The sequence below is a fragment of the Salvia miltiorrhiza genome, chromosome 2 (genome assembly GCF_028751815.1).
Source record: "Salvia miltiorrhiza cultivar Shanhuang (shh) chromosome 2, IMPLAD_Smil_shh, whole genome shotgun sequence".
In the NCBI taxonomy this organism is placed as follows: Eukaryota; Viridiplantae; Streptophyta; class Magnoliopsida; order Lamiales; family Lamiaceae; genus Salvia; species Salvia miltiorrhiza.
The window spans coordinates 51331917-51359079 of record NC_080388.1 but is presented as its reverse complement, the minus strand read 5'-3'; the positions used below and the strand labels follow the sequence as shown (position 1 = coordinate 51359079).

At 38.8% G+C, this 27163-nt stretch overlaps 2 protein-coding genes across 6 annotated transcripts; one reads left to right on the top strand and one right to left on the bottom strand.

The window, feature by feature from the left end:
- The first annotated feature begins 20129 nt into the window (after positions 1 to 20129).
- Positions 20130 to 23839, top strand: LOC131010073 (FHA domain-containing protein PS1-like). The gene is made up of 6 exons (XM_057937463.1): positions 20130 to 20635; positions 21236 to 21444; positions 21525 to 21836; positions 21933 to 22947; positions 23032 to 23408; positions 23493 to 23839. Exons 1-6 carry the CDS (start codon positions 20341 to 20343, stop codon positions 23730 to 23732), a joined length of 2448 nt encoding a protein of 815 aa, XP_057793446.1. The 5' UTR covers positions 20130 to 20340; the 3' UTR covers positions 23733 to 23839.
- A 58-nt stretch (positions 23840 to 23897) lies between these two features.
- LOC131010074 (protein SENSITIVE TO PROTON RHIZOTOXICITY 1-like) lies at positions 23898 to 26952 on the bottom strand. 5 transcript variants are annotated; one of them, XM_057937464.1, is made up of 2 exons: positions 26626 to 26952; positions 23898 to 26055 (listed from the first exon to the last, which is right to left on the bottom strand). In XM_057937464.1, the coding sequence occupies exon 2, from the start codon at positions 25609 to 25611 to the stop codon at positions 24058 to 24060; it is 1554 nt and encodes a 517-aa protein (XP_057793447.1). In that variant the 5' UTR covers positions 25612 to 26055; positions 26626 to 26952; the 3' UTR covers positions 23898 to 24057. The 5 variants fall into 5 exon arrangements, with proteins under 5 accessions (XP_057793447.1, XP_057793448.1, XP_057793449.1 ...); XM_057937465.1 differs by having other exon boundaries at positions 23898 to 25874; XM_057937466.1 differs by having other exon boundaries at positions 23898 to 25601.
- Positions 26953 to 27163: the final 211 nt, after the last annotated feature.

The window sequence follows — 27163 nt, the reverse complement described above, 5'->3', positions numbered from 1 at the left end:
ATTCTTTTTGCCTGTTTTTTTCCCCGATTCAACACCTGTTTTTGCACAACAGTTATGAAAACTTAAAGGAAGAGGCCATGGCGAGGCGGCGCCGGCGAGGGTTGAGGGGCGGTGGCAGTGGGCGAGCGTCGCGCGCGGTCTGGATCTGGGCGCGCGAGTCTGGGGCTGGGCGTCTGAACTCTGGGCGCGCAGGGGGGAGACCGGGAGTCGGGCGTCAGCCGCGTCACCGTGTCTGCGCGTCAGGCGCAGGCTCGCAGCAGTGCTGGGCGTGGTCGGTCCGGTAGGCGGGGCGGCGTGTTTGAGTGGAGTGGATGGGTGTGCGGCGGCCCGGCGGGGGGGTTAGGCTTAGGTTAGAACTTGGGTATCAAAATTCAAATTGAGGAATGAGGGCTGCTGAGGAGTCAGACGCCAGTTAGTATTCTTAGGAGTTAGGGTTAGATAAGTTAGACTTAGATTAATATTATATTATTATTATAAATATTAATTATTAAATATAAATATTAAATATTAAATTTTTAATAGCACGGGTCGGTTCCGGGTTCGCCGGGTTTCGACCGGGTTCGACCCGGACCGACCCGGTAAACTTTCGGTCCTCAAATTAAGACCCAACCCGGACCAAACACCTATAGTGGGCCGGTTCGGTCCGGACCGAACCCGTCGGTCCGGGCGGGTTCGGCGGGTCCGGGTTGGGTTTGCACACCCCTAAGTGCAGTGGAACAAACCTGGAGTGATGAAATTATTTTACTCTGTGACACCAGAGAAATGGGGACTTTGCAAGTCTTTTCAGTAGAAATCAGAGATGATTGGCGGGCTCCTATTATACATTTTTTCAAGACAGGGGAGCGGTTGAACAAGGAATCTAATCAGAGGGCCCGATACGAAAATTATTGCTTGCTTAATGACCAACTCTACAAACGATCATTTACTCAACCTTTACTAAAATGCTTATCGCCAGAGGAAGCTAACTTTGCTTTAAACGAAGTTCATGCAGGTTGATGTGGTGGTCACACGGGATTCCGGGACCTTGTACGCAAAATCATTCGGGCAGGGTTCTACTGGCCTAACATCAACAAGGACGCCAGAGAGTTCGTCCGCAAGTGTGAGACTTACCAGAGACACGCCGGGAGAATCAACATTCCAGGGGAACCTATGGGCGTTATGTACGCTGCATGTCCATTCGACAAGTGGGGTATCGACATAGTCGGGAAGCTGCCCACGGCACCAGGAGGCAAATGCTTTCTGCTTGTAGCGGTGGACTACTTCTCTAAGTGGGTCGAGGCTGAGGCTGTGGGGAAAATCGATGAGGTGACTGTGGAGCGCTTCATTTGGCGGAATATATGTTGCAGATTTGGGGTCCCAAGGATCATCGTTTCTGACAACGGAACCTAGTTTACAGGGCAGAGGATCGTGGATTTCTGTGATCGGATGGACATCACTCAAAGATTCGTCTCGGTAGCTCATCCGCAAGCAAATGGCCAAGTGGAGTTGACCAACAAAACAATATGCGAAGGGATCAATAAGAGGCTGACTCAGAGCAAAGGCAAATGGGTTGAGGAGCTGGATACTATACTTTGGGCCTACCGCACTAGCCCAAAGACAGCCACGGGTGAAGCACCATTTACTCTGGTGTATGGATCTAATGCGGTAATACCAGCGGAGGCAAGATTGGAATCATATCGGATAACAACCTACGACACTGAGCACAATGCTGAACTTCGCCGAGCAGAGCTAGATTTGGTGGAAGCACAGAGGGATGAAGCCCGGGTCAGAGCAGCAAAATACAAAGGCATTATCAAGGCAGGGTATGACAAGCGGGTCAGAGCGCGGAAATTGTCAAAGGGAGATCTGGTTCTCAAGCGAGCTGATGCATTAAAGGCAGTGGGCAAGTTCGAATCCAACTGGGAGGGCCCGTACATCATCACAGAGGTCTTGGGTGGCGGCGCGTATATGTTGTCGGATTCAGACGGCAGAGCTCTCCCCAGACCGTGGAATATTAACACTCTCAAAAAGTTCTATGTATAACTGCTTCTTAGCAGGACTGATGCAAATGTAGACCGGATACTCTTTTTCCCCACAGGGGTTTTAACGAGGTCCGGGACCATAATATCAATAAAACAGATATGTGGTTCTAGGGAATTCCATGGTGTTGTTTCATTTACTTTAAATTATCGCTTTTTTACATCACATATGCTACTTAACATGTTCATGCAGAGCATTGCACATGTCACCAGAGGGGGGAGTAGGGTGTATACCCCTAACCCACAATTTACAAATTCAAAATACAAACTGCTTCTTAGCAGGACAAGGGAGAAACAAACACAAAAGCTGTTTCTTAGCAGATCAAAGGGAAAGCAAACATCAGGGATTGACGACCTCTCTTCCATGCGCCAACACTTCAAGCTCTTCTTCTCCGCTGAGACATGCCCACTTCTCAGATCTACTCCGGATCTACCCCACGCCTGCAGAACACCAAGAAAAAATAAACAAGTCAAAGTGCCAAAAAGAAAGAGTACAGAAGAGAAGAGTAACAGACCAACCAACATCCAGATCTCAGGAAGCCGATGATAATGCTCCCGATTGCCGGAAGCCTGCTCCTTGCAACCACAATACCGGAGATCTACCCCGGAAACACAAAGGGAAGGGCGGAGCCTTCAAAGATGTGGGTGCCCTAAACAGGACTTCCCGCAATTGGGTGCTTTGTAACCAAGCTAGGGATGAATCAGGGAGGCCATTGGGCAGGAGGGTAGGACACTAAAGTCAGAAGGGGGTAACGAAGAAGTTTTCTTCAGGAACCCTGGAGATAAAACTCTCAGGCGGGGGAGAGTCCTGTCTTTTCAGTCTCCAACATTGTGCACTTTCTTAACAGGACTCACTCCCCCGACTGAGTGCTTTACAACCAAGATAGGAAGGGATACGTGATACGAGAGACAAAGGGTCGGGAGATCTAGGGTTTGAGATGAGATCAGATTGGGGCGGCGGAAAGAAGATAAGGGATTCTAAGCTAGGTCATGAAGGGTAGGGGGTATATATAGAGATGGTTTTGGGCTTAAGAAAAGGGCTAAGAGGTAACGGGCTCACGCGAGTTTATGGGCCGGAGATGGAATAAGGAGTAATTGGGCCAACATGTTCATAACAGGTATTGCACATGTCACCAAGGGGTGAGTAGGGTGTCCACCCGTAGTCCCCAATTTTCAAATTCAAAAATCCAAAAATTGCTCCTCAGCAAGTCAAGGGAAAAGCAGAGGAATCACGCTGCCGTCAGAGCAGAGGAAAGCTATCGTAAGCCGCGAAAGTTGGTTGTGCCATCCGGGCCCTCCATGCTCCGCGCAGAGGGTTACTGTTTAATCGTAAGCCGCGAAAGTTGGTTGCACCCCCCGGGTCCTCCATGCTCCGCGCAGAGGGTTACTATTTAATCGTAAGCCGCGAAAGTTGGTTGTGCCATCCGGGCCCTCCATGCTCCGCGCAGAGGGTTACTATTTAATCGTAAGCCGCGAAAGTTGGTTGCACCCCCCGGGTCCTCCATGCTCCGCGCAGAGGGTTACTATTTAATCGTAAGCCGCGAAAGTTGGTTGCACCCCCCGGGTCCTCCATGCTCAGAGTTACGAATTGCGAAAAATAAATTTTTGTTACCTTTGGGATTCGAACTCAGGACCATGAATTCATCCAACAGGGTTACAAATCAACCGTAGATCTTGATGATCTAAGGACTGAAAATCATTTATATTTTATACACTTAAGAGTGTTTTTATTCTAGCTTACCCTATATATATATATATAGAGGAGAGATCTATGGAGAATTATATTTTTCGAGAGAATGAAGAATAACGAATAAATCTATAAATTTTATTAACAGATCAACATAACTAATGAACAGATGTATTCAGTAAATACGGTAAAAATAGTGAAAATCTTGCTCCTATCAGGATTCGAACCCAGACCAAAAATCTTATTAATACGATAAATTGATTTATTCATCGAAATTATAGATTTATTCGAACACATTCTCTATTCTCAAAATATTTAGCATTCTCCATAGATCTTCTCCCTATATATATATATATATATATATATATATATATATATATATATATAAGGTTAAGTTATAGTGATACTATTTTTCGTGAGAAATGATAATACCAAATAAATCAGTATAAATTCATAAATAAACTGCTTATAATGCATAAATAACGTATTCAGATAATATAGTGAAATTTTCGCAGTCTGCAGAATTCGAACCTAGGTTTGAATGGTTATTCGTGCATTATATTCATAGATTTTACTGACTTATTTATATCTATTGTCATTTTATATATATCGAACGCAAAATCGTATAATTGTATATTCTCAAAAAAAAAATCATGTCATTGTTGATTGAAAAACAGCTCTAGTTAGACGATTGTTCAATAAACTAAATAACAAGATATTCAATCAAATTTTTGCTTACCATTACATGTTTTCTACTAATAAGAAATTAAGAATTATAACAAAGAATACTTCTATGTCACAGTCTGTAGCTACATCACGTTACTTTGGAATGTTACAAAACTTTGTATTGGACAAAAACAAATGAAAAAAAATTCCACAATATATATCCTAAATTACGTGATCAACGGGGCAAATTAATGATGCGGGTCGTCGTCAACCTAAGTTGTCAAATTTCTATTTTTAATAAGGGTTAATTGCCTATAAATACACAAATTATACTCAAATTTTGATTTTAAATCAAATCTATTTTTTTGGTCAAAAATTATATAAATTTTTATTTTTTTGGAATTTGACATGACCCCAAAAGATCGTTGGCCAATAACTTGATTGACTGAATTCTGATGGCTAATTTGAAGGTACAGTTGGAAAGTTATTGACGTTGTCTTTCTAATGATACTTATATTGTTGGGTTTTGGTAACCGGAAGTGGTCGAAAAAAAGAAAAAATATAGAGTTTCGTGACCTTGACTTTCATGCCATTTTTTTTACCACTTCCGGTTATCAAAACCCAACAATATAAGTATCATTAGAAAAATAACATTAAGAGCTTTATAACGGTATCTTCGGATTGCCCATCAGAATTCAGACAATCAATTTATTAGCCGACGAACTTTCGGCTCCAGTCAAATTCCAAAAATATAAAAGTTCATGTATTTTTTGACCAAAAAAATAGATTTGGTCAAAAACCAAAATTTGAGTATAATTCGTGTATTTATAGGCAATTAACCCTTTTAATAATATGCTCATGCTCTTTTGTGCGATGTACTACGATTATTATTAATGAGGAGTGATATGTGCAGAGTAGGGAAATGATATAAATCAGAGGAATCGGCCCCACCAGCGGAACGAGTATGGCAGAAGAAGCGCACTCGTCAGAGGAATCATCCTCACCAGAGGAATCATTCTCACCAGAGGGATCCTATTCACTAGAGACATCTCACCCACCAGAGGAATGGCTCTTGCCAGAGGAATCATGTTCGCCAGAGGAGTCACCCTCGCTAGAGAAGTCATCTCCACTAGAGGAACTACAAGCCGACAGAGAAGCTGTTCTCGCCAGAGGAATGCTCTTCAACAGCGGAGTCACTGGAAAGCGCGGGGAAGTCTCCCGCGTGAAGGCAAAGTTACCATTCTACCCTCAAACACGCAAGGCGCATGCACCACAGACGAATTTACCGTTTTACCCTTCATTTGTAATCTATAAATAGGACATACGTGCTCTCTTGTACACGACGTTACCTCTCCTTTTTGAATACATCAGCAAATTCTCTCTTGTGTTCTAGCATTTCAATTGTTTTCTTCGTCTTCTTCAGCTAATCAAACTAGGTATAATTTATGATTATCGTTTTAGCTTAGGTGTTGGTCCTTGATTCACCAATTATCGAAATTGAACAATATTTTAAGTATATATACATATAATAAATAATCCATTGAAAATTATATCATTCACGAAAATAAAAATTAATATGAATAAGTCAGTATATATGATTGCATAAATTATTTGTAATGCACGAATAACCATTTAAATTTGAGTTCAAATCCTAAATGGGGCGAAAATTTCACCAATTGACTAAATTACGATTATTCATGCATTAGGAACTGCTTATTCAATCATATGTATTGGCTTGGCTTATTCGTTATTCTCATTTCGAATCCAACTGAGAATATATGTTGTTCGTTCGTTACTTTATTCATAGATTTCATTAACTTGTTTGTTAATCTCATTTCACACGATTAATTTTGAATGAATATATGTCATAGGATCTGCATATCTGACGTTTCAGATTCATTCTCATTTTTCACTATAGATAACATTCTTATTGAATCATTTCTATATATAAATGATCAATAAGAATGCTATTTGAGATGAGAAATGAGAATTATTTGGTAACGTTGGATATGAAAATCATATGTCTCATATTCATTCAAATTAATCATTTCAAATTAATCATGTAGATTAGCAAATAAGTCAATAAAATTACAAATAAATTAATATAATTTATGAATAACCGTATTCACTTAACATGGAACATAATTAATGCACAAGTGATGCTTGAGTCTTGTCAACGATTATTTCTCCGTACGATTGAATTTAAATATATGAGGAACATATTTGATTGCATGGCATCTTTTTTGAAATATCAAATTAGGGCCTTAATCAATTTCATGTGTGGGGGATTCACATTTAGTACTCCCTTCGTCCCGCTTTAAATCACCCAAAAAAATTGAGCACAGAGATTAAGAAATGTATGATAAAGGTGTAAAGTGGTGGTGGGACAATCCAAAAAGTAGTGTTAAATGTCTAATTTTATTTTTAAATTTGGGTTGTGTCATTTGAAGTGGGACAACCCAAAATAGAAATTGGATAATTTGAAGTGGGACGGAGGGAATATTATTCAATTCATAGTTATCCTATTCACCTACACAAAATTCATTGAACTCCAATGTCCTTCTTTATCATATTTAGGTAATTAATGCAAAAGTGATATTTGGGTCTTCGTCAAACAACTATTTTCTCGGAGGATCGAATTGAAACAGATATGCATAATTCTCATTACAATCATTTCCTATACACACATATATAAAGGGTTTTAAGTAAAACAACTAAATAAAATAAAAATGGATCGGTCATTCGATTATCAAGATCTACGATAAATGAATCATCTTGTTAAATAAATACACCACTTAGGTTCGAATTTTATAGGGAGCAATTTTTTTTCTTTTTCGAATGCATTAATTTTAGCAACCAATATATTAATTTTTGCAGCAAATGCATTAATATAATGGTTCTCATGTTCTCACAAAAAATGTAATTCTAACTAGAATCGTATACACACACACACACACACACACAATATAATGGTTCTCATGTTCTCATGTGTATATATATATATATATATATATATATATATATATATATATATACATATACACACACACACACACATATATATATATATGGGAAGGCTAGGGTATAAACACTTCTTAACATATAAAATACAAACTAGCTAAAATGTATGATTCTATGATTCACAACATCCAACATCTCTCCATTGACGGGGAGCTTGTTAGCGATCAAGCTCGTATGGCAGATCATATTGTGGATTTTTACCATATGCTTTTTTGGTTGGTTCTGATCCGTCCCCTTGAATCTCTAATTACATTCCATCATTGGTCACTTCTGTTCAATCTTCTTTGCTCACGCTTTGTCCTTCTCCGAATGAGATTACAGCTACGTTTTTTTCCATGGACCGCAATAGTGCGCCTGGCCCGAATGGCTTTAATGGGACGTTCTTTTATACAGCTTGGGACATTATAGCTACGGACGTAATTAAAACTATTCAGCGATTCTTCACTCATGGTTATTTGCCTAACGGTCTCAATGTTAACTTCTTCAGCTTACTTCCCAAAAAGGCGGATGCGATCACATCACTGATTTTCGCCTGATTGTGTTGGGTAATTTTCTTTTTAAAGCCATTGCTATGTTGCTCGCGGTTCGTCTCAATTTTATTGCATCCTCCGTGGTGTCTCCCAATCAGTTCGGCTTCATCGTGGGTAGGTCCATCCATGAATGCATTCTTCTCGCCTCTGAGTGTGTCAATTGCATGGACCGTTCCCTTCGTGGTAACAACCTTGCTCTTAAGGTTGACATCAAGAAAGCCTTTGACACCATACACTGGGATTTCATTGATTCGGTCCTTAAGGCTTTCGGATTCCCGTTGGTTTTCTGCAATTGGATTCAAGTTATCTTTGCTTCTGCCAGGATCTCTATTCATTTCAACGGTTCCCTTCACGGTTATTTTCAGTGTAGTAAAAGGGTTCGCCAGGGAGATCCTCTCTCCCCTATTCTCTTTGGCTTGGCTGAGGAGGTGCTTTGTAGACTTTTTCTTGACGTGGCTAATATGGGTTTCATCACTAATATGAAGTTATCTCGGTTATTCGTTTCCCCACCCATCTTCTCTATGCAGATGACATTCTACTGTTCTATCAAGCTATTAAGAGGAATTGCATCATGATCGACTCTACTCTTAGTATTAATGCCATGGTCTCCGGTCAATATTGCAACAAAGACAAATTTACCATCTACTTTGGCCGAGGTGTTCCTACTCATCTTAAGCACCGGTGTCAGCGCTATCTCAGCTTTTCCACTGGTTTCGTCCCTTTCATATACCTATTTTCTCAGGTCACTTGACAGCTAATAAGCTGCTTGTCATCCGTGATAAGATTTTGGCCAATTTTCCTCGTTGGCAAGGTTCTCAACTTTCGATGGCCGACCATTTTTGTGTTTTGTCCTCTGTAATCCATAGTGCAGCTATTCATAGCATGCTGATTTATGAATGGCATATCAAGCTCCTTTATGATTTGGATCGCGCTTGCCGCACTTCCATTTGGACGGGTAGCACCCTGCGCAAACCATTCGCTTGATCTCCTAGCCTAAGGTTTGTGCTCCAAAATAGCAAGGGGTTCTTGGGGTTCATTCCTTTACTGATTTAATGCCAGTTTTATGCTCCGTCTGGGTTAGCAGATCATGAAATCTAACTCTTTGGGTTTCACGCTCTTCCAGAAGAAATATCTTACTTCTTCTTTTGATTTGTCTCCAAATGGGCATCGTCTTCCATTTGGGTGGGGATTCGTAATACTGTCCAGACCTTAGCTCATGATTCTTTCTGCTTTATTTGCAAAGGTGACACGATCTGCTTCTCGCGGGATAATTGGCTTGGATATCGTCTTATGGATAAGCTTCAGATTCCTGCCTTCATGCAACCTTATCTTTCTCAGAAGGTTTCGAATTATTATTTTCTGATTTCTTTTCCCGACGTGGCCTTTGACATTATATCTCTCCTCATCTCCGATGACGTCGATGATCACCTGTGGATTCATTCATCTTTTGGGGACGTCATTGCTGTGTTAGCTTCCGATTACCTTCGTCGTTCTTTTCCCGTGGTGGACTGGGGCGATTGGATTTGGCTCAATTATATCCCCATGGGCTGCTCCATCACTACTTGGTGCATCATCATGGGTTGCCTCCCTACTTGCGATGCCATTTGTCGTCGGGGTATCTTTGGCCCTAACATTTGCCTCTTATGTCGCTGCTAAGATGAGACTATTGACCATTTTTTCTGGACTTGTTCTTTCTCTTCTTTGGTTTGGCGCGTTTTCTTTTCTTGGTTCAAAATGGAGGTACCTTTTGTACATGATATCGGTAGCCTTATTGTGTATGCTATGAATTTCAATGCCAGTAATCAAGTTGTGAATATTTGGCTGGTGGGTATTGTCTCTTTGCTTTGGGGCTTATGGCATCACCGTAATACTATTATTTTTTAGGATCGTTCCCCTTCCCATGAGGCTATGATTTTTCTTCTCAAGCTTTGCTTTCAAGAAACATCCACCAATATTAATATGGGCTATATGGCGAATACTGTATCTGATCTCTTAATTCTCATAAATATCTCCGTTCAACGGAAGCCTAGGAAGCCCCAGGTCTCCATCTCGCCAAGCTTGAGTCGTAAATTTACTTCCTTCATCCCGCTGAGCTTAAGTCATATTCCTTTTCGGACCGTCCCAACTAGATTGAGTCATTTCTCTTTTTGGCAAAAATTAAAAAAAAATAATATCTTAATTAAAGCTACTAATTACACCTTTATTTTTTCAACCCATTTTCACTCTCCCTCTCTCGAACACGTTATTCTCTCTCTCAAGCACAACGGCACCTATCTCTCTTTTGGCTCCTTTACCGTCGCCGCCTCGACGGTGTTGCCATCGATGGAGGCCAACGGCCTCTACAGTCGCACCTTTCTCCCTCTCGGCTCCCCTGCCTCTGCTGCCTCGACGGCGTAGAGGATGTCGCTTGCCCAGCCCAGTGCCCAGCCCTCGCTATGTGCACACGAGCAGATTTATGGCTTCGCTTTATGATTTTCTTCGTTCCCAGAGATCTAAGACTAAGTGTTCTACGGTGGTGGTAGTGGCTAGGGTTTGGAAGGACGACATGGTTGTTGGGGATTTGGGGCGGTGATGGGAGGAAATTCGGCGGGATTGCTAGTATTTGGTGGGATCTGAGTCGTCTTCTTTGGTTTCTTCTGGCGATTTCAGTCAAGTTCGTCGATAGTTCCGCCTATGATCTATTTCCCGGCCATCCCCCGCTGCTATGATGTGTTTGAGCGGTGGGGGAGGCGACGGCGGGCCCGAAACCCTTCTGTAAAATCAGGGGTCCATTCTTTGTCTCCTGATTCCGCACTCATGTTGTGGGTGGCAGCCAAAGCTTCTCATCGCCACCGCGGAGGCAACCTACTCCGATGAGATGATTGTTGATAATGATTGTTGTTCGTATTGGTCAGTGATGAGATGATCTCCGAGACCATTATTGAAATGAATTGTGTTTTCAAATTTTTTCAAATTGTGCTTGTTTGCTTTAACTTTAATTTTGAGTTTCAAATTACTGTGACAAAATATGAGCAGGAATCAAACTTTAATTGTGACAAAATGTGAGCAGGAATCAAATTTTATGATTATTGTAATTTATGATTTAAAGTTAAAAAAAATATTAAATCAAAAATGAAAATAAAAATCAAATTATGAAATTTAAAATTTTTAGTTAAAAATAATTTAAAGATATTAATTATATAGATAATGACTTAACCTCAAACCTACAAACATACTTAAACAACTAAACACAAACTTCTTAAATCTCGTGCCGAAAAGAAACACCTCAGGCTTGGCAGGACGGAGGGAGTATTAAATAAAATAAATATAGAATTGCTGAAAAATAAAAATATCATAGACTCGAACCCAAGACCTTCGGCCTTAGGCATTAACCCCTTACTGCTTGGCCAACACACACACACACATGGAACTGTGTTTTTCATTCTAAAATAATAGAATTTCATAAGAGTCAATATATCAAACTAGCCTATTTCTTATAGTGAATTAAAAATTTACCGACTCAAATAAAAACTTTAAAAGTTATCCACTTTTTGTGTTAAATGACTAAACTGCTGTCACAGCCCGATATCCCTAATCACGGCTTAGCCAAGATTATGACTTGGGATGGGAATTTAGGAGCAGGGAAGGAAAAGGACAATTACTTAACATTAAAGTATATAAAAATGTCATTTATTGATAAGATACTAGGATCATATATGATCATTTGGATACTTACAAAATATACACGCAAGGGAGACCTGATCGAGATAGGTTACCTAATAACAAGTGTATCAACTTCATAACATAGAGTTATCATAATCAAAGTGTTTTGCAGCGGAAAACGTGTGAGTTATACATATGAAGATGCATACTCAAGGTTTCATTTCTTAACATCAAAAGGAGAATCCGCTCAACACCATTCCATTCCATCGACTGCTCAACCTGCACATTTAGAAATACATGCAAGCTGAGTATAAAGATACTCGGTAGGCACATGCCGAAAATGCAAACATGCATACACATATAAATTGTACTGCCAAACAGTAACACATAGGGATTTTCTTGAAAGACCTGTGCTTACTAAAACATTTCTTTCATTTTCATAAAATTGACCGGCCGATCATTTTCCTTCATATGATCCATATCTGTGCTTATGTCACGCGCCGGGAATGAGGTCTCCTTCTACAAACGCCAAGACCGATCGCAAGCGACTCACGGTCTCCATGAGTGTACACGTTAACCCTTACTAGCAAACCTTAGCATAGGGTCCGAATTCAATTTCTTTTAAAGTTGGCGAACTAACACAGATAGGATTCATACATAAAACATAAATATTTTTGGCAGACAATTATTTCACAAATCATTTCATTTCATAAGAACTATTCATCATTTGAACATTTTATAAAACTGAAATTAACAGTTAAATCATATCATGCATTCATTCGTAGTAAAAAGTAATGCCCGACCACCTGGACTCATGCTTACTCTTTCTTTATTAACCTCTTGTTTCACCTCACTTCCTTACGTCGCTTGTGCCTTCAGGTAGCGTACACGGTGTAGGTAGTTTATATAACAAAACATCAATCAGTTAGTAACCTTCTTACTGATAGCACTACTCTTATATTAGTACTAGTCTATCAAGTCTCATCACTTCACTCCAACTATCTCGATCTCCTATCAATTAAACTTCCTAAGTAATCATCATTTCTATTCTTGACTTATCACCTAATTTAGGACTAGACTTCATCAAGAAATAAACACATAGATAAGCACACAGAATAACTAAACAAGTTCGATAGCATCTTATCAAACATATTCAAAACTTTTTGTAAAAATGAAAAAATATTTTTAGTTGGGGAAAAATTCCCAAAAAATTAATTTAGAAAGCTAAGGACATATTATAAAACATTCTTAAATCAATTATCCAAAAATAATTCGAATAAGAAGGTAATTCCACTTTATAACATTTTTAGCAAACTAACCTCTAGATTTCTTTGTCAGAAAATACTAAAAAAAATCAAGTTAAACTCACATACTACACAATAGCACAAATAAGTGATCATATAACTCAAGAAATTTCAAAATCTTCTTCTCCTTTCTTAATACATTTTCGGTCATCACATAGATTTTTAGGGGAGGGTTCGTTTCGTCTCATATCGCATATATAGGCTCAATTAATCATAAAGTAGCCACACATAGACATATTGAACTCATAACTCATCACATATGGGAGGTCTCTTTCATATACACAAACTAAACTTGGAGAATTTTCACAATTCAACATTATTACTCTATTTAATCATGCTTCCATCTTCTATATAGTCTAGTTAGCACATAAACATCATTAATCAAAAATCCCAGATTCTTAGTAAACTAAACTCAAGCAATTTTATAAGTATTCAACAATTAACCAAATTGATCATTAATAAATGATCCTATCATGCTTATACTCAATTAACCTTAGCCAATTTAATCATTTAACACATAAATAAAAAAGGTCCCAATTTTTAACAAACTAAACTTTTTGAAAATTTCAAAACATGCATAATTCATCAATCAAACCTTAAATCTATCAAATTAACTCACTTAATCACATATATAAATCATCAATTAGTAGATTAAACCATAGAATCAATTTTTTTCCAAATCTCATCAAACTAACTCACATCATGGTGAAACATGAAACCAACACCTAATCTAAACATACGAACCTAATCTAAACATACGAGAACGAAGTAAAGAATCGACCTGAGTGCTTGAGAACTTCCGATAAAACTTGGACTCCTGAACACTTAGACAATATTAGATATTTTTATTCGGAATCCACAGAGCCTTCGAGAAGGATTACATGGAGTATATATAGGAATTACAAGGGCAAAGGGTACAATGGTCTTCTTATATTTCTCACGTACTCTGCATGTACTAATACTAATAGCGGTCACTATCTAAAAATCACTCATTTTTAACTAACTAGAAGCTTTATGATTGAAGTATTGCAGATCAATGTTGTGCTGGTCGAAACTTCGGGTGTTCGTGCAGGAATCTCCTTCTCTAGTTCCCTCCAACCGGCTCTGGTAGTCTTTAAAGTGTAATTCGCTTATCTAGCTATCCCTCAATGTGACTGCGCTGGTGATCCTGGCTGCGTAGACTTCGCTCACCTTTCTAGCTGTCCTTTAATGTGACTGCGCTAATGCTCCTGACTACGTAGACCCGCCACTTCAAATACTAGTCTTTGAGATTGGTTTATATACCTGCGCGATTAGTATAATTTCACCCTTTATGGGCATAAGTAAGCATTCCCCATATGTCCTGAAACACCATATCAATACTCTCAATAGCATCACCAATCAATTCATCACTTAAGCCCCAAAATCAAAACTTCCCAAATTAGACAAACTAAACTATTTCAAATCTCATAATCCATTTTAAATATATTCTTTACACATGGAAATCAATATCATAGGTCTTCAATTGCATAAATATCACCTCAATTTAAGAAAATGAAATGAATTTTTTTAAGGGTATGAACCCTAATTTTTCGAAAATTTAAAAAATAAAAGATGGGGTGTTTTTCTTGTTTGATTCATCAATATAGACACATATACAACGCCAATAGGTCTAGATCTAAGTAGGTTCATCACTTACTCAATGACTTCAATAAAAAGTAGAGACTTTCTTGACTCAAATCTTGAAACTCCTTCAATCCTTGCTCTTGATTCAAAGGAATTGAGGTTTAGAGCTTGTTTTTAGGAAAGATCTAAGTATGGAATGATTCTTGGAGCTTGGAAATGATCTTCAATGGTGGTAGTGAGAGAAAAAGAGTGAGATCGAGGGAGAGAGATGAGAGAGGGGGCGAGAATGAGGGAGGGGAGAGAGAGAGAGAGAGAGAGAGAGAGAGAGAGTTGTTTTGTTTAATGCAAAGTCTTGCTCACTAAGTCATTAACTCATTAAATTCTCAATTAATGCCCATTTGGCCACTTGATGCAAAAATATCTCATGCTTAATATTAAAATATTGTTGTTACTCAATTATGAAGTAAAGTGTAGGAAAAGTTAACTTAGGGAAAATCATGCACTAGTTAGAAATAAATCATGAATCAAAATCATCTAATTGTGTTGTCAAAATAATTATAACACTTAGGGTACACAAAAATTCACTTCGCATCTATCTTAGAAAAATAAGTTCCGAGAAATTCCGTTAGGAAAAATTATAATATAAATAGTAACATTACTACTTACCAATTAAAATTAATCTCGTTCAATTCTCAAATATATCACCACGTAGGTCACATAAAAGACATTTCAAATATTCTCACTCAAACATGACATCTCAATTAGTCAAAATCTAACGTCAAATCAATCGTCTAAAAAATCTGACATTTCTCTCTAGTGATTCTCACTCGCATACATCGTCTCTATTTCTTATCCGGTTATCAACTTAACTCTTAATAAAATAACTATCACAGAAATGACTCTACTTCATCATCCGAAAAGAAAAACTATAATCTATTCTCAATTCAATCGACATCTCTATCTAAACTCATTATATACCAATACGACTCACTCAATAACTCTATCGTTGGACTTCTAAATACTCGTATCTTAATCTACTGAGAAACTTCGTCTTATCCATTATAAGTTAATGGTAATATCTCAGTACTCTTAATAGTGTCTCAATACTATGAGAAATTAGGTAAAAATGTTGTGTGTTACAACTGCCCCTAAGATTAAAATGGTATTTCATCACAAATACACTACACATTTTCAAAAAACATATCACAACTCTCTCTCTCTCATCTCTCTTTTATTCTGTACGTAACTCTCTCTTTCTCGGTAGGCGCGCTCACTCTCCTCTCTCTCTCTCTCATCTTTCTCTCTCTATTCTTCCACTTCTCTGACTTCTTCTGCATGCCTTATGCTTATATCCACTATCCATTTGAGAATGTGGAACTATTTGAGAATAATTTCCCAAGACATTTTGTGGCCGAGGGTTGACAAGCACCCGTCGTATGGTAAGATTAAAATACACGTGTATCCCCTAGACGGACAGTACACGCTCATATACCCACAACTGGATAAGTTAGTCTTAGTGGTAAGTGTAGGGTCGAATCCCACAAGAAGTGAGGAACCACTTTGTTCTCAGCGTACAAATTGAGGTGTCACAATTCTCAACCTGTGTAAACCTGCGCAAATAAACTAACAAAGATCAAATATAACAAGGGGGTAAGATTTGAGCTAGGTCCGGACTATTATCGATATTGGGTTCGGTCATGGGCATACCACAGATCCGTCCATGCTCTGTGTAATCTCAAGGCGTGGCCCAAAACATTGGAGCGTTTCAAGAGATTACACTTCACATTTGGGATGGTTGAGTCCCTTGTAGTCACTTGATCCGAAGGTCACACATTCCCCAATCACAAGGCATTGCTTTACTTCTCTTTAGGTAATAGTCATACCCATTATCCACCAAGTATGACCCTCACCAACCTTCTCTCCCAAGGTCCCTGACTTTGCACATTCGGAAGGTATACCTCCTGGGCTATTGATTTCTGAAATTGCGTCCAACCAGTCATCGATACACCTACGGATGCGTTCGACACTTTCCTTGTTTGATACCCATAGCTTTATGCCTCGTCACAGTTGATGCGTAATTGCTAGAGAAGCCCAAGACCAAGGAAGGACAGTGTATTCCATTAATCCTTTCCCGCTCTTCCGGATCTACAACGCTTTTTGTTAACGCTGCTCTCGGTCGTGGGCATACCGGTTGTCACGCCCTGGTATACCCTGGCATTTGCTTAACATAAACAGCCTTTTACCGAACGGAGATCACCCGTTAGGCCCCTACTGTCCATGATTCGGCTCAGATCCTTTCGGAACCACTAGACTCAACCAAAGGCACAATAGTCTCCCGAATGTTTACGTATCAACAATAATAATTTCCTTCCCTCAAATCTCACCAAGAGAACTACTCACACATAATGAAATACACAAACACAAACTGAAATGAATTCATGATATAAGCAAAGCGTAGATAGGTAATAGATAATAAAATACCGGGAACAAAGATGCCCGAGAATGTCGTCCTTGCGATTACAACTACTTAAAACGATAAAGTGTTTAAGAACTAAAGCAAAACGTAATTGAAAATTGTTTCTGGATGCAAAGTGATAAACAATAAGTGGGAGCAGAAGTGCAAAAATCCGACCAAAAGTTCTTCTCCTCCTGCATCTCCTCTTCCTTAAATACTGACGACTGGTGGAGGGCAAATCCTAGCTGCTCTGGCTTTCATATCTTCATCATGATATTCTTTCATTCTTTAGTTCAATCATTGATTGATCTGATTGAAGATATTCTTCCAACTGCATTCTTGAGTCAACTCCCTCACTTTCTCGATTCTTCCAGTCCCTTCTTCTTCCTCCGACAATCTTCCATCAAATCTTCTTGATTGAACTTTCATTTTCTGGCTTCGGCTAGCTGCTTCTTACGTTTGTGATCGAACGGATTGATTCTTCGGGTTTAGCTCATACCAGGTGGTACACTTCGGGATTCCCACATCTCAGATAAGATACTGAGGAGTACTACACCTCAGCTCGTTCCTGGTAAACATGACATATGCAATCTGGGCTGGTAATGCCCATTCTGACCATTTTTCTCTCGTCTGCCTCTTACTGGACTTCCCCTCCTGTAAATCCTGTTCTCTTCTCAAATGGCCCAAAAGTCGAAGACGCATCAAGGGTTTGGATCAAACTCGTGGATGGTTCTATACTCTCATGGCGATTGATTGATTGATTTTACTCCAGCTTATTGATTTGTGATCGATGAATTGGATTTGAACATCTCTTAAATTTCAAGTAAGAATTCTTTGCACCTCTCTCTCTCCTCTCTCTCTCTCTCTCTCTCTCTCTCTCTCTCTCTCATCTTTCTCTCTTTCTCCTAAACAATGCTCAACTGAAGAAAATGGAATGGACGACTCTGGAGACAAGGGTCCAGAGATGGCTGAGCGCGGTGAAGTTCGTCGTAAGAAAACTATTTTGTCGAGAAGAAAATTAGTTGTGATGTCGTCTTTTCTTCGTTGAAGAAGATTCCAGAGGCGTGTTTTTGTGATTGATGGATATATAGGGATGAGAAGCAGCAAGGGAGGCTACGAAGCTACGGTAACAATTAAATATTAACAAAAAAAAATAGTTTTTACAACAATTAAAAAAAATGATGGAGAAAATTGTTGTAGATTTAATTAAATATTTGAAGTTGTGTACTATCAACCAGATTTGTGAATTCACAACCAGATCTATAAATTCATAAATTAATGTTTTTGAATTCACAACTAGATCTATTAATTCACAACTAAAACTAGAATCAGGGGCATATCTTCTATATATTGCATATATTTAGCTTAGTATCTACATTATTCAGCTCATAGCCCAGTCCAACCTTCAAAAAACATTAAAAAAAAAAAAAATCTTTAATATAATAATAAAAAATAGTTTATTTTTATAGAATATAATTTTTTCTTTTAAAAATGCATAAATGTAGTTCTTTATATGCTTTATATGTACTTATTATTGAATCAATAGAAAGAGTACAACTATGTATTATATTATGTGACTGATTTTTAATCTTAAATCCATTAAATTCTACTTAGACATAAAAATGAACTGTACAAACTGTCCAAAGAAAATTGACTCGGGGGCTACCGCCCCCGAACCCTGTACAATACCTTCGAGTTCAGCCCCCCCCATCAACAAATCCTGGATCCGCCCTCCTAACTAGAATTCACAATCAGCTCGATAAATTCACAACTGAATCATTAGTATTGGTTGTGAATTCGAGTTTTAAAGATCGAATTCACAACTAGTTGTTTTTGTTGTGAATTCGAGTTTTAAAGCTCGAATTCACAACTAGTTGTTTTGATTGTGAATTCGAGTTTTAAAATTAGAATTTACAACCAGTTTGATGAATTCACAATTGAATTGCTAGTGTTTGTTGTGAATTCGAGTTTTAAATCTCGAATTCACAACCAACTCTATTGTTAGTCGTGAATTTGAGTTTTAAAGCTTGAATTCACGACTAACAATATTCCTAGTTATGAATTCATGACTAACAATATTTTATAGCTGTGAATTCACGCTTTAAAACTTGAATTCACGACTAACACTATTTGTAGTTATAAATTCAAACTTTAAAAACTCAAATTCACGATTACTTGAATTCACAACCTAAATGAATACTGATTGTGAATTCGACTGGGTGTGAATGCGCAGGTAATTTCAAAATTTTTATATGCAAGGGTAAAATGGTAAGTGTGGCTAATTTTTTTATCTTAGTGGGCAATTTTTAAATTTACTATTCCAAAGTGACTATTTTCAAAATACACTCATTTGATAAATCAAATAATACATGTATATTTAATATTTTCAAATACAATGAAAACTATAGTGAAAAAGGGCATTTTTACAAGTGTTTATAAGAAAAGGGCATTTTTGCCTATTAACACAAAACTATATTGTATATAATAAAAGAGACGAGGGATAAGAGTATTTTATTTTAAAACTTCTGACTTGTATAACTTTATTATTTAAAACCTATTATTCATATATTATATATCAAATTAAAGTTCTCGCCCTGATCTTTAATTTAATATGTATATTGAATATTTTATCATTAACTAAAATACATATATTTTAGCAAAAATGAGAATAAAAAAGAAAAGAGAAACGAAAAATAAAGAAAATTTTACTATTAATAGAAAATTTCCATGTTGAAAAAGAGAATTATAATTGAAAATATATAAATAAAATAATAAATTATTATTTAAAAAAATGTAGGACGGCAAAAATATAAAATAAAAATCTATTGTTAAGCCATGGAGGGGAGTGAATTGAGGAGGAATCAACAATCTCTAATTGTATAATTGTATTATATAATAATTATAAAATTTTAATTTTATAAAAATCGGATTAATTAGGTCAAATTGTAATTTTATACTCCCTTCGTTCCATAAAAACATGCATAATTTTCTTTTTTCGTCCGTCCCATAAAATATGTATAGTCATTTATTGTTATAATTATCCCACTAAACATCACAGATTCACAATCATGTGGACCATTTCTCCACTCACACTACACTTTACAGAATTTTTTAAAATTCGTATTGTTTCATGCTATACATGTTTTTATAAGACGGAGGGTATAATAATAGAATAAAGTCGTAGTATTAATTAGGTCAAATCGTAGTCAATTTATTTCCATGGTTGGTTTGAGCAAATGACTAAATGAGCCGTTTCACATCGAGCAAAAGCCATCATAATTTCCAACGGTAACCATTTTCAAAAAGATTCAATTCAAACTCCCAACTATATTTCTCCTTCCCTTTCCACTCCAAGAAACCCCAAAATCAAGGAACCCATTTTCTTCACGATAAGCTTCATCCTCTCACTACAATGGCGGAGAATCAAGAACAAGTGAGGCCAAAGGAGAGAGAAATCCCAGTTTTCACAGTCTTGAAGAATAATTGTATATTGAAGAACATCTTTGTTCTAGACAACCCTCCTCCGATTTCTTCGTCTTCCTCGGCCGAAATTTCTGGTCAGGAATCGGAAAGGGAAGAGATATTGCTGGTGGGGAGGCACCCCGATTGTAATATAAAGCTGGAGCACCCGAGTATCAGCAGATTTCATCTCCGCATTCACTCTATGCCCTCTTCTCGATCTCTTTTCGTCACCGATTTATCATCGGGTAATCCTCCACAGCGTTTATGTGTGTGTGTGTGTGTGTGTGTGAAATTGATGATATCTGTTTGCGTATTTTGATGTGCCTAAGTTTTTCTTCTGGTCTCTTTCACTTATCTAGAAACCCTTTCCTGAATTGTAACTTTTTGCAAATTAGGTATTTCGATTTGATACAAAATTTCAGGTGTATATGTTGATTTTGTGTGCCTGCATTCAGTTTTTTGAATTGGATTACTCTCTGCAACGAACTAATTTATCTTAATTCGGTCAAACTTCTTTGCTGTGTGTGTTACTAATTTTAGAGATTCCGATGTTCAGTATGTATCTTGAAATGAAAGCCCCTAAATTTTTCTTGATAATTTTAGAGATTCCAATTGGATGGGGCAATCTCTGGGTTTTTGTCAATAAATTCTTGAAATGAAAGCCCTATTTTTTTCTTGACAATTTAAGAGATTCAAATTGGGTAGGCATTGTTCCATATTGGCAGCCAGTTCCTAATCACCATAGCCTTGATTGTAGAGTTAGAAGCACCTTAACACTTCAGTTTGTGTATTGGTGTGATGCTTGCTGCACTGAATTTATTGAATTGTTGCCTCTCTTGTATCAGTACATGGGACTTGTATTTCTGGGAAAAGAATCGAGCCCGGGGTCACAATGGAACTAGTTCCGGGTGACACGTTGAAGCTGGGGGAATCGAGTAGATTGTACCGACTTGACTGGGTTCCGATCAGCTTTGCTTATGATATAAACGACCCGTTTGTACCTCAGCCGGATACATTGGATACAGTCGATGAAGAAACAGAAGGAGCAGATCAGGTAGATTGAAATAATTATACATCATCATGGATGTTCTATTGGGATGTCTGATTATACTAATTTGGCATCTGATTTTTCAGGATGAGAATCGTCTCTCTCGTGAAAATGAATGGGGCTGGGATCTGAGTGATGAAATAGAAGCTCTAGGGTGGCAAGAAACAACTGCAGAAGTAGAGAACACTCGTTTGCCTGAAATGTTGAGCAACGAAAATGAAATCACCGGTAGCCAGCTGTTATTGCTGGATGTATCGTTATCAGCTGATGAAGAAACAGAAGGGGCGACAGAGCAGGTAAAAATGTTGAGCAACGAAAATGAAATCACTGGTAGCCAGCTGTTATCGCTGGATGTATCGTTATCAGCTGATGAAGAAACAGAAGGGGCGACGGAGCAGGTAAAAATGTAAAGGAAGAAGTCTTGTTAGAGATGTGGTTTCATGAAATGTCAAAATTTAATGATTTTGTATGTATTCTGTGATTTGAATTTTCAGGATGGGGATAGTTTGCTTCATGATCTAGGTGAAGTTATGGAAGATCGGCCGTTCTGTGATGAGGCAACTACGCCTCCACTGCCCGAAGATGAGGCCAGTTCGCCTCAAATACGTGAAGAAGAAAATGAATTCTACAGCAGTCAGCTATGTCAAGTTGAAAAGGAAAACTCACCACAGCTTGAAGATGAAGTTGAGAGCATGCCAGAAATATGCATAAACAAAAACGATTTCTTGCGCAGCATTCCATTAGCAGAAACTGTGGAAGCTTTTGAGAGGAACTCGGAGAAAAGGTTAGGGATGAACATTTGGTCAAGGAGGGGTAAATCCGAAGGTGTCAAGATCAGAACCAGCAGAAGCAAGGCAACCTGCGGGATTGAAAATTGTGTAAGCAAATCAATGCTGAAAGATCAATGTGATGCTAGTCCTGATAAGGATGAAGAGATCTTCACGCCGGACAAGGAGAATGCCTCTCCTGATTCCTGTCTGGTCAGATCCTTGCGGGGCAAATTCAACGAAACTTTGAAGAGTGAATCAATGTCAGACGAGGACGAAGAAGTTTTCACCTCAGACAAAGAGAACATGACTCCAAACAGTCATCTGCTTAGGTCCATCAAGAACGTTGGGAGTTCTCAAGAAGTTAGGCATCTGAACTTTCACAAACCTTCGCCCTTGAAGACAGTTAGTCGAGGCATCCTTCAGGAACGTAAACCAGCAAGTTCTGCTTCCAAAAGCCATTGCAGCTTGAAGAAACAGCCTCCTTGTGTTATGAAGGCAGCAGAAAGGGAACCTTTTCTTCTGCTGCCTGTGATTTCCACCGGTGATGATAAGCCCACACCGATACCTTCAGCTCATGAAGGCACGATGAGAAAAAGCAGATGTATCGATTACTCAAAGGTGAGTGGGAACAGGTGGATTATTGTAGTAGACACTGCTTGTCTGCTAAACAAGAAGTCGAGGAGGGAGCTGCAGCTATTGAGAGGTCTTCGAGGGACTTCTTTGGTCATTCCAAGAATCGGTATGATGGATCTAACATTCTTCTCTATTGTAAACTTTTCTTTGATTTAGATGAATGATGATGCCCTTCTCTTCTGAATCTCAGTCTTGAGGGAGCTCGACTGCATGGTGAGACGCGCTAGTTTCCTGTCAAGAATGACAGAGGCCTCTGCTGCACTGCAGTGGATCGAAGAATGTATGGCTTCATCAACGTGGTGGATTCATGTGCAGAGCTCAGCAGAGGAAAGCAGGCTCGTCCCACCAACTCCGCCTGCTGCTGCCTCTGCTCACTGGTTCGGTGAGGAGAAGGGAGCATTCTCTGTTGGCTCTATCCCTTTCTCTCCCTATAGTTTGCAAGAAATCGTCACTCCAACCGCTGCAGACCACATTCTCGAATCTGCCCTTTTCTTCAAGCAAGCCATGAATGGACATCTTGTCCTTCTCAGTGATGATGTCACTCTAAAAATCAAAGCCATGGCTGAAGTAAGTTCATCTCTATCCATATACAGTTCCTTTATACAGTTGTTTGAACTTGCAACGCGTCTCAGTGATTATGTTTCGGTGCAGGGTGTCATCTGCGAGACAGCAAAGGAATTTCGTGCCAGTCTTGTCAACCCTTTCTCAGCGAGGTTCTTGTATTCCGACAGCTCTCCAAGAGGGCCTACTTGGACTTGTGTGGATGATACTGTCCTTAAAGAGAAATACTACCCGAGCCCCATGAAGAAAGCCACGAGATTGGGAGACGGAGCTAAGGGTTTGAAGCTGATACTGCTGCACAACTCCAATTTCAGACCGATGAGAGCTTAGGCAGTTGCAAAATTTATGACCCAAATTTGAGCGCTTCTCAATTTCTCGTTGTATGTTATGTTACTATATTTTGGCAGTGGATATAATCAAATGGAAGTCTTGCTTTACTTTGATCTGTTGCCACAAAGCAATTATAAATGCATAAAATGACAAGAATCTGCAAAATGATGAATATAATGCTATTTCATTGATGAAAAGAGACAGCAACAATGGTAGATCACCATGGAAATTGGAAAAGATTCTACAGAAATATTTATTTGATGTCAAGAACTAATACATGGGATACACAGTACTCAAAGCTACGTTAACAACGAACGACAATGCCTTATTCCAGATCATTTGGAGCGGCGTACCTTTCGTTCTTCGGAGGGTAGTCACAGGAAGCAGAAAGAAGGAACGAGAAGGGGCTCTCTGCATCCTCAAATAGAGGTCGAGGGAATTCTTGAAATCCGGCCATGTTACTCGTATCAAAACCTAAAGGCGAGAAATAGCTTGCTGGATCCTCCTCTCCAGGTCCTTCAACCTCCATTATACTTTGCAACACACTTCTTCTAGGATCGTCTAACTTGTAGTTGAAGCCCAGTTGTTCGACTTTGTTTGCTGCTTCAACGCTGCTTTGTCCTTGATCAGATGGCCCAGCCCCTTCGAGAGGGATAGCTGGGGTGTGGCCTTGAAAGAGAGCAATGTGGCCGAAAAGCTTATCCTTCCTAGAGAAGGTCGTGCCACAAGAGCAAAGCCACTTGTCTCTCCCACAATGCTTCTCGTGCGTTTTCAGATCCGCAATGACCGAGAATTTCTTCGTGTTGCAGCGGCTGCAGGTGTAGTTCTTGTCGCAGTGGGTCCTCTTGTAGTGGTTCTTCACACACAAGATCGTCTTTAGAGGCTGAAACTTCTTATGATCCTTGTTACGCTTGCAGCCAACGTAAGGGCAGGAATACCTCTTGATCAGGATTGGTTCGGTGCTCGATTCCTTGTGGGGCTTAGCGAGAGCAGCTGGAGTCTTGTACTCATCGCCATGGCCTCTCATGTGCATCCGTAGATTGGCGTCCCTCTTGAATCCCTTTCCGCAGATAGTGCAGAAATGGGTGTGAGGTGCGAGAATCTCCTCCTTCTCGAGCTGCAGAATTTCATACGAGCCGGGAGGGAGATTCTCTCCTTCTTCAGCATCATCATCGCTTTTCATATCATGATCCTCAAAAACGCCCGTTGGATCGTGTTGATCTTCCATCTTGTTCGCATTGTTATGAACAACATTATCCAAGACTCCTGCTGATTGACTCGCTGTTCCACTGAATTGCCCGAGCTGGCTAGTCAAATTCTCGGAGTTCTTCACAGACGGTAGAAGGCTCCCTGCAGTAGATATCAGTTGAACTATAATCGAGGTGAGATCAGCCGTGATAAGCTGCTGTTGCTGAACCAAGATCTCGTCAGCTTGGCTCATAGCTTGGCCTCTGCGCCCGACAACTAAATGCACCAAATCCTGCAGCTGATGAATCTTGTTCTCCAAAAACGAGAGATTGTTCAGCATAGCCCTAGGATCCCAGTTTTGCATATTATCCAACTCATGAGCCTCGGGTATCTGCTTACCATGAAGATTGTTCATTTGCCTCTGGCTATCAACGTTGGATGCAAATGGTCGTTTGAAACCAGAAAATTGTTGGTCAGAGGTCCTTACTCCGTAGCCATGGAACGAGGATTCTTCCCACTTCTGCTGCTGTCTATCAAAATCTGTTAAAGATCGGTTATTTGAATGCGTGTTGAGTGATTCATGGCCCGATGAGGACTTTGCCCATGTAGTTGCACATAGCCTCTCGTCGGGGTCCATTTTAAGTTTAGAATTTGCAAGTACCAAATTGGTAGATATTAAAACTGCAATCATAGGGTAGGAAAGATGTAAACGTTTTAGCAGAAGTCACGTCATAAACAAACCAAAATGAACACATGTAAATTAAGGAAGATGAATACAATATACCAACCTAGAATATATATATAAATTGAGCATATTTATTCTCATGCCAGTGTACAATCGAGTTTTAAATGCACCGGATCAATGACAAGCAAGCCTCGACAAGTGACTCAAAATTTCCTCAACCAAAAACAGCATGAATTTCAAGCGTTTCATGGACAGAGAGCCTCAGTCATCTATTCATCAAACCAACCAGTGGTCGGAATCAGGTGATTTTTGATTTCAGTGGAGATGAGGAACAAGAATGACGAGACGAGCAAGAAAAACTTCAACAAAAGCTAATGATCTCTTTCCTATTTTCTATATGGTGAAGGGATGTTATGTTATCTACGAGCCATACTCTACAGAGTTGCATATCTGCAAAATTTTGCCAAATTATTCTCAAATTAAAACCAAAACCAAAACCAAATAAAGGGAAAGTGAATAATTCTGCAGAATCTAAATATATTTCTTATTAAATGGTAATTAGGAACCTCTAGAACTAATTCTGCCATTGATTTCTCCTGCCAATCTACAAGGTAAAGACCATAAGTAATTTTGCTGAAAATTAATTGCATATTTCCAACTATTCCTACATCACCAAGAGGAAATTAAAAATCTCTTTTTTTAGTTTTTATTTTTTTTCCCTTTCCCAGCTACAAGAAATCCCAAATCACCAGACAAAACTGAGAGAAAAAGGATACTAACTCATTTTTAGTTCTTATAAATCACCCCACATTTTCAGAGAACTCACAGAGTCACATCCTACTCCCTTTTTCGATCAAATCAAGGGATTCAACTCAGAGCAAAGAAGTTCGAGAATCAAAATTACAAATCAAGAACAAATCAATCAAAGCATATAATCAAGAACCCTCAAAAAGAGTAGCGGTAAAAGCATTGATCAAATAGAATCAAGATAAATAAATACATAAATATATAGAAACTCACCAGATTAAAGAGAGCCCTAGATGCAAATTGATAAAAAAAGGGGTTTTCAAGTTGGAAGTCAATCCATATATATCACCATCTCTCACCATGGATGTCTATTCTAAACTTTAATTTCTTGCACAAATTTTTATATTTTAGCTTAAAGGGCTCAATAATAAAATTATTTATTTATTTTATTTACTCTTTTTCTTTATGTGTGTGCGCTTCGAAGAAGTCGAGTCCTGTCTCTCCTCCTCTGTCGCACTGCCACCACTTGTTCTCAAATCCCAATCACCGAAAATTTGATACTTTTGGGGCCACTGTAAATCCAAATCATGAATTCTTACTCTTTTATTCTTTGTTTTCTGTAATTACATTAATCTGTTCATACTCTGCTTGTGTTATTCGTGTAATTTTGTAGTATTAAAAAGTGCAATTATTGCGTTCTTGACTTTGGGATTGGGGAATGGGTGCTTCCCACCAACCTGGATGCTTCTCTAACCTCAATTTTAATTTGAAAATCTGAGTTTATATTTGGGTACAGGTAGTTTCTGATACA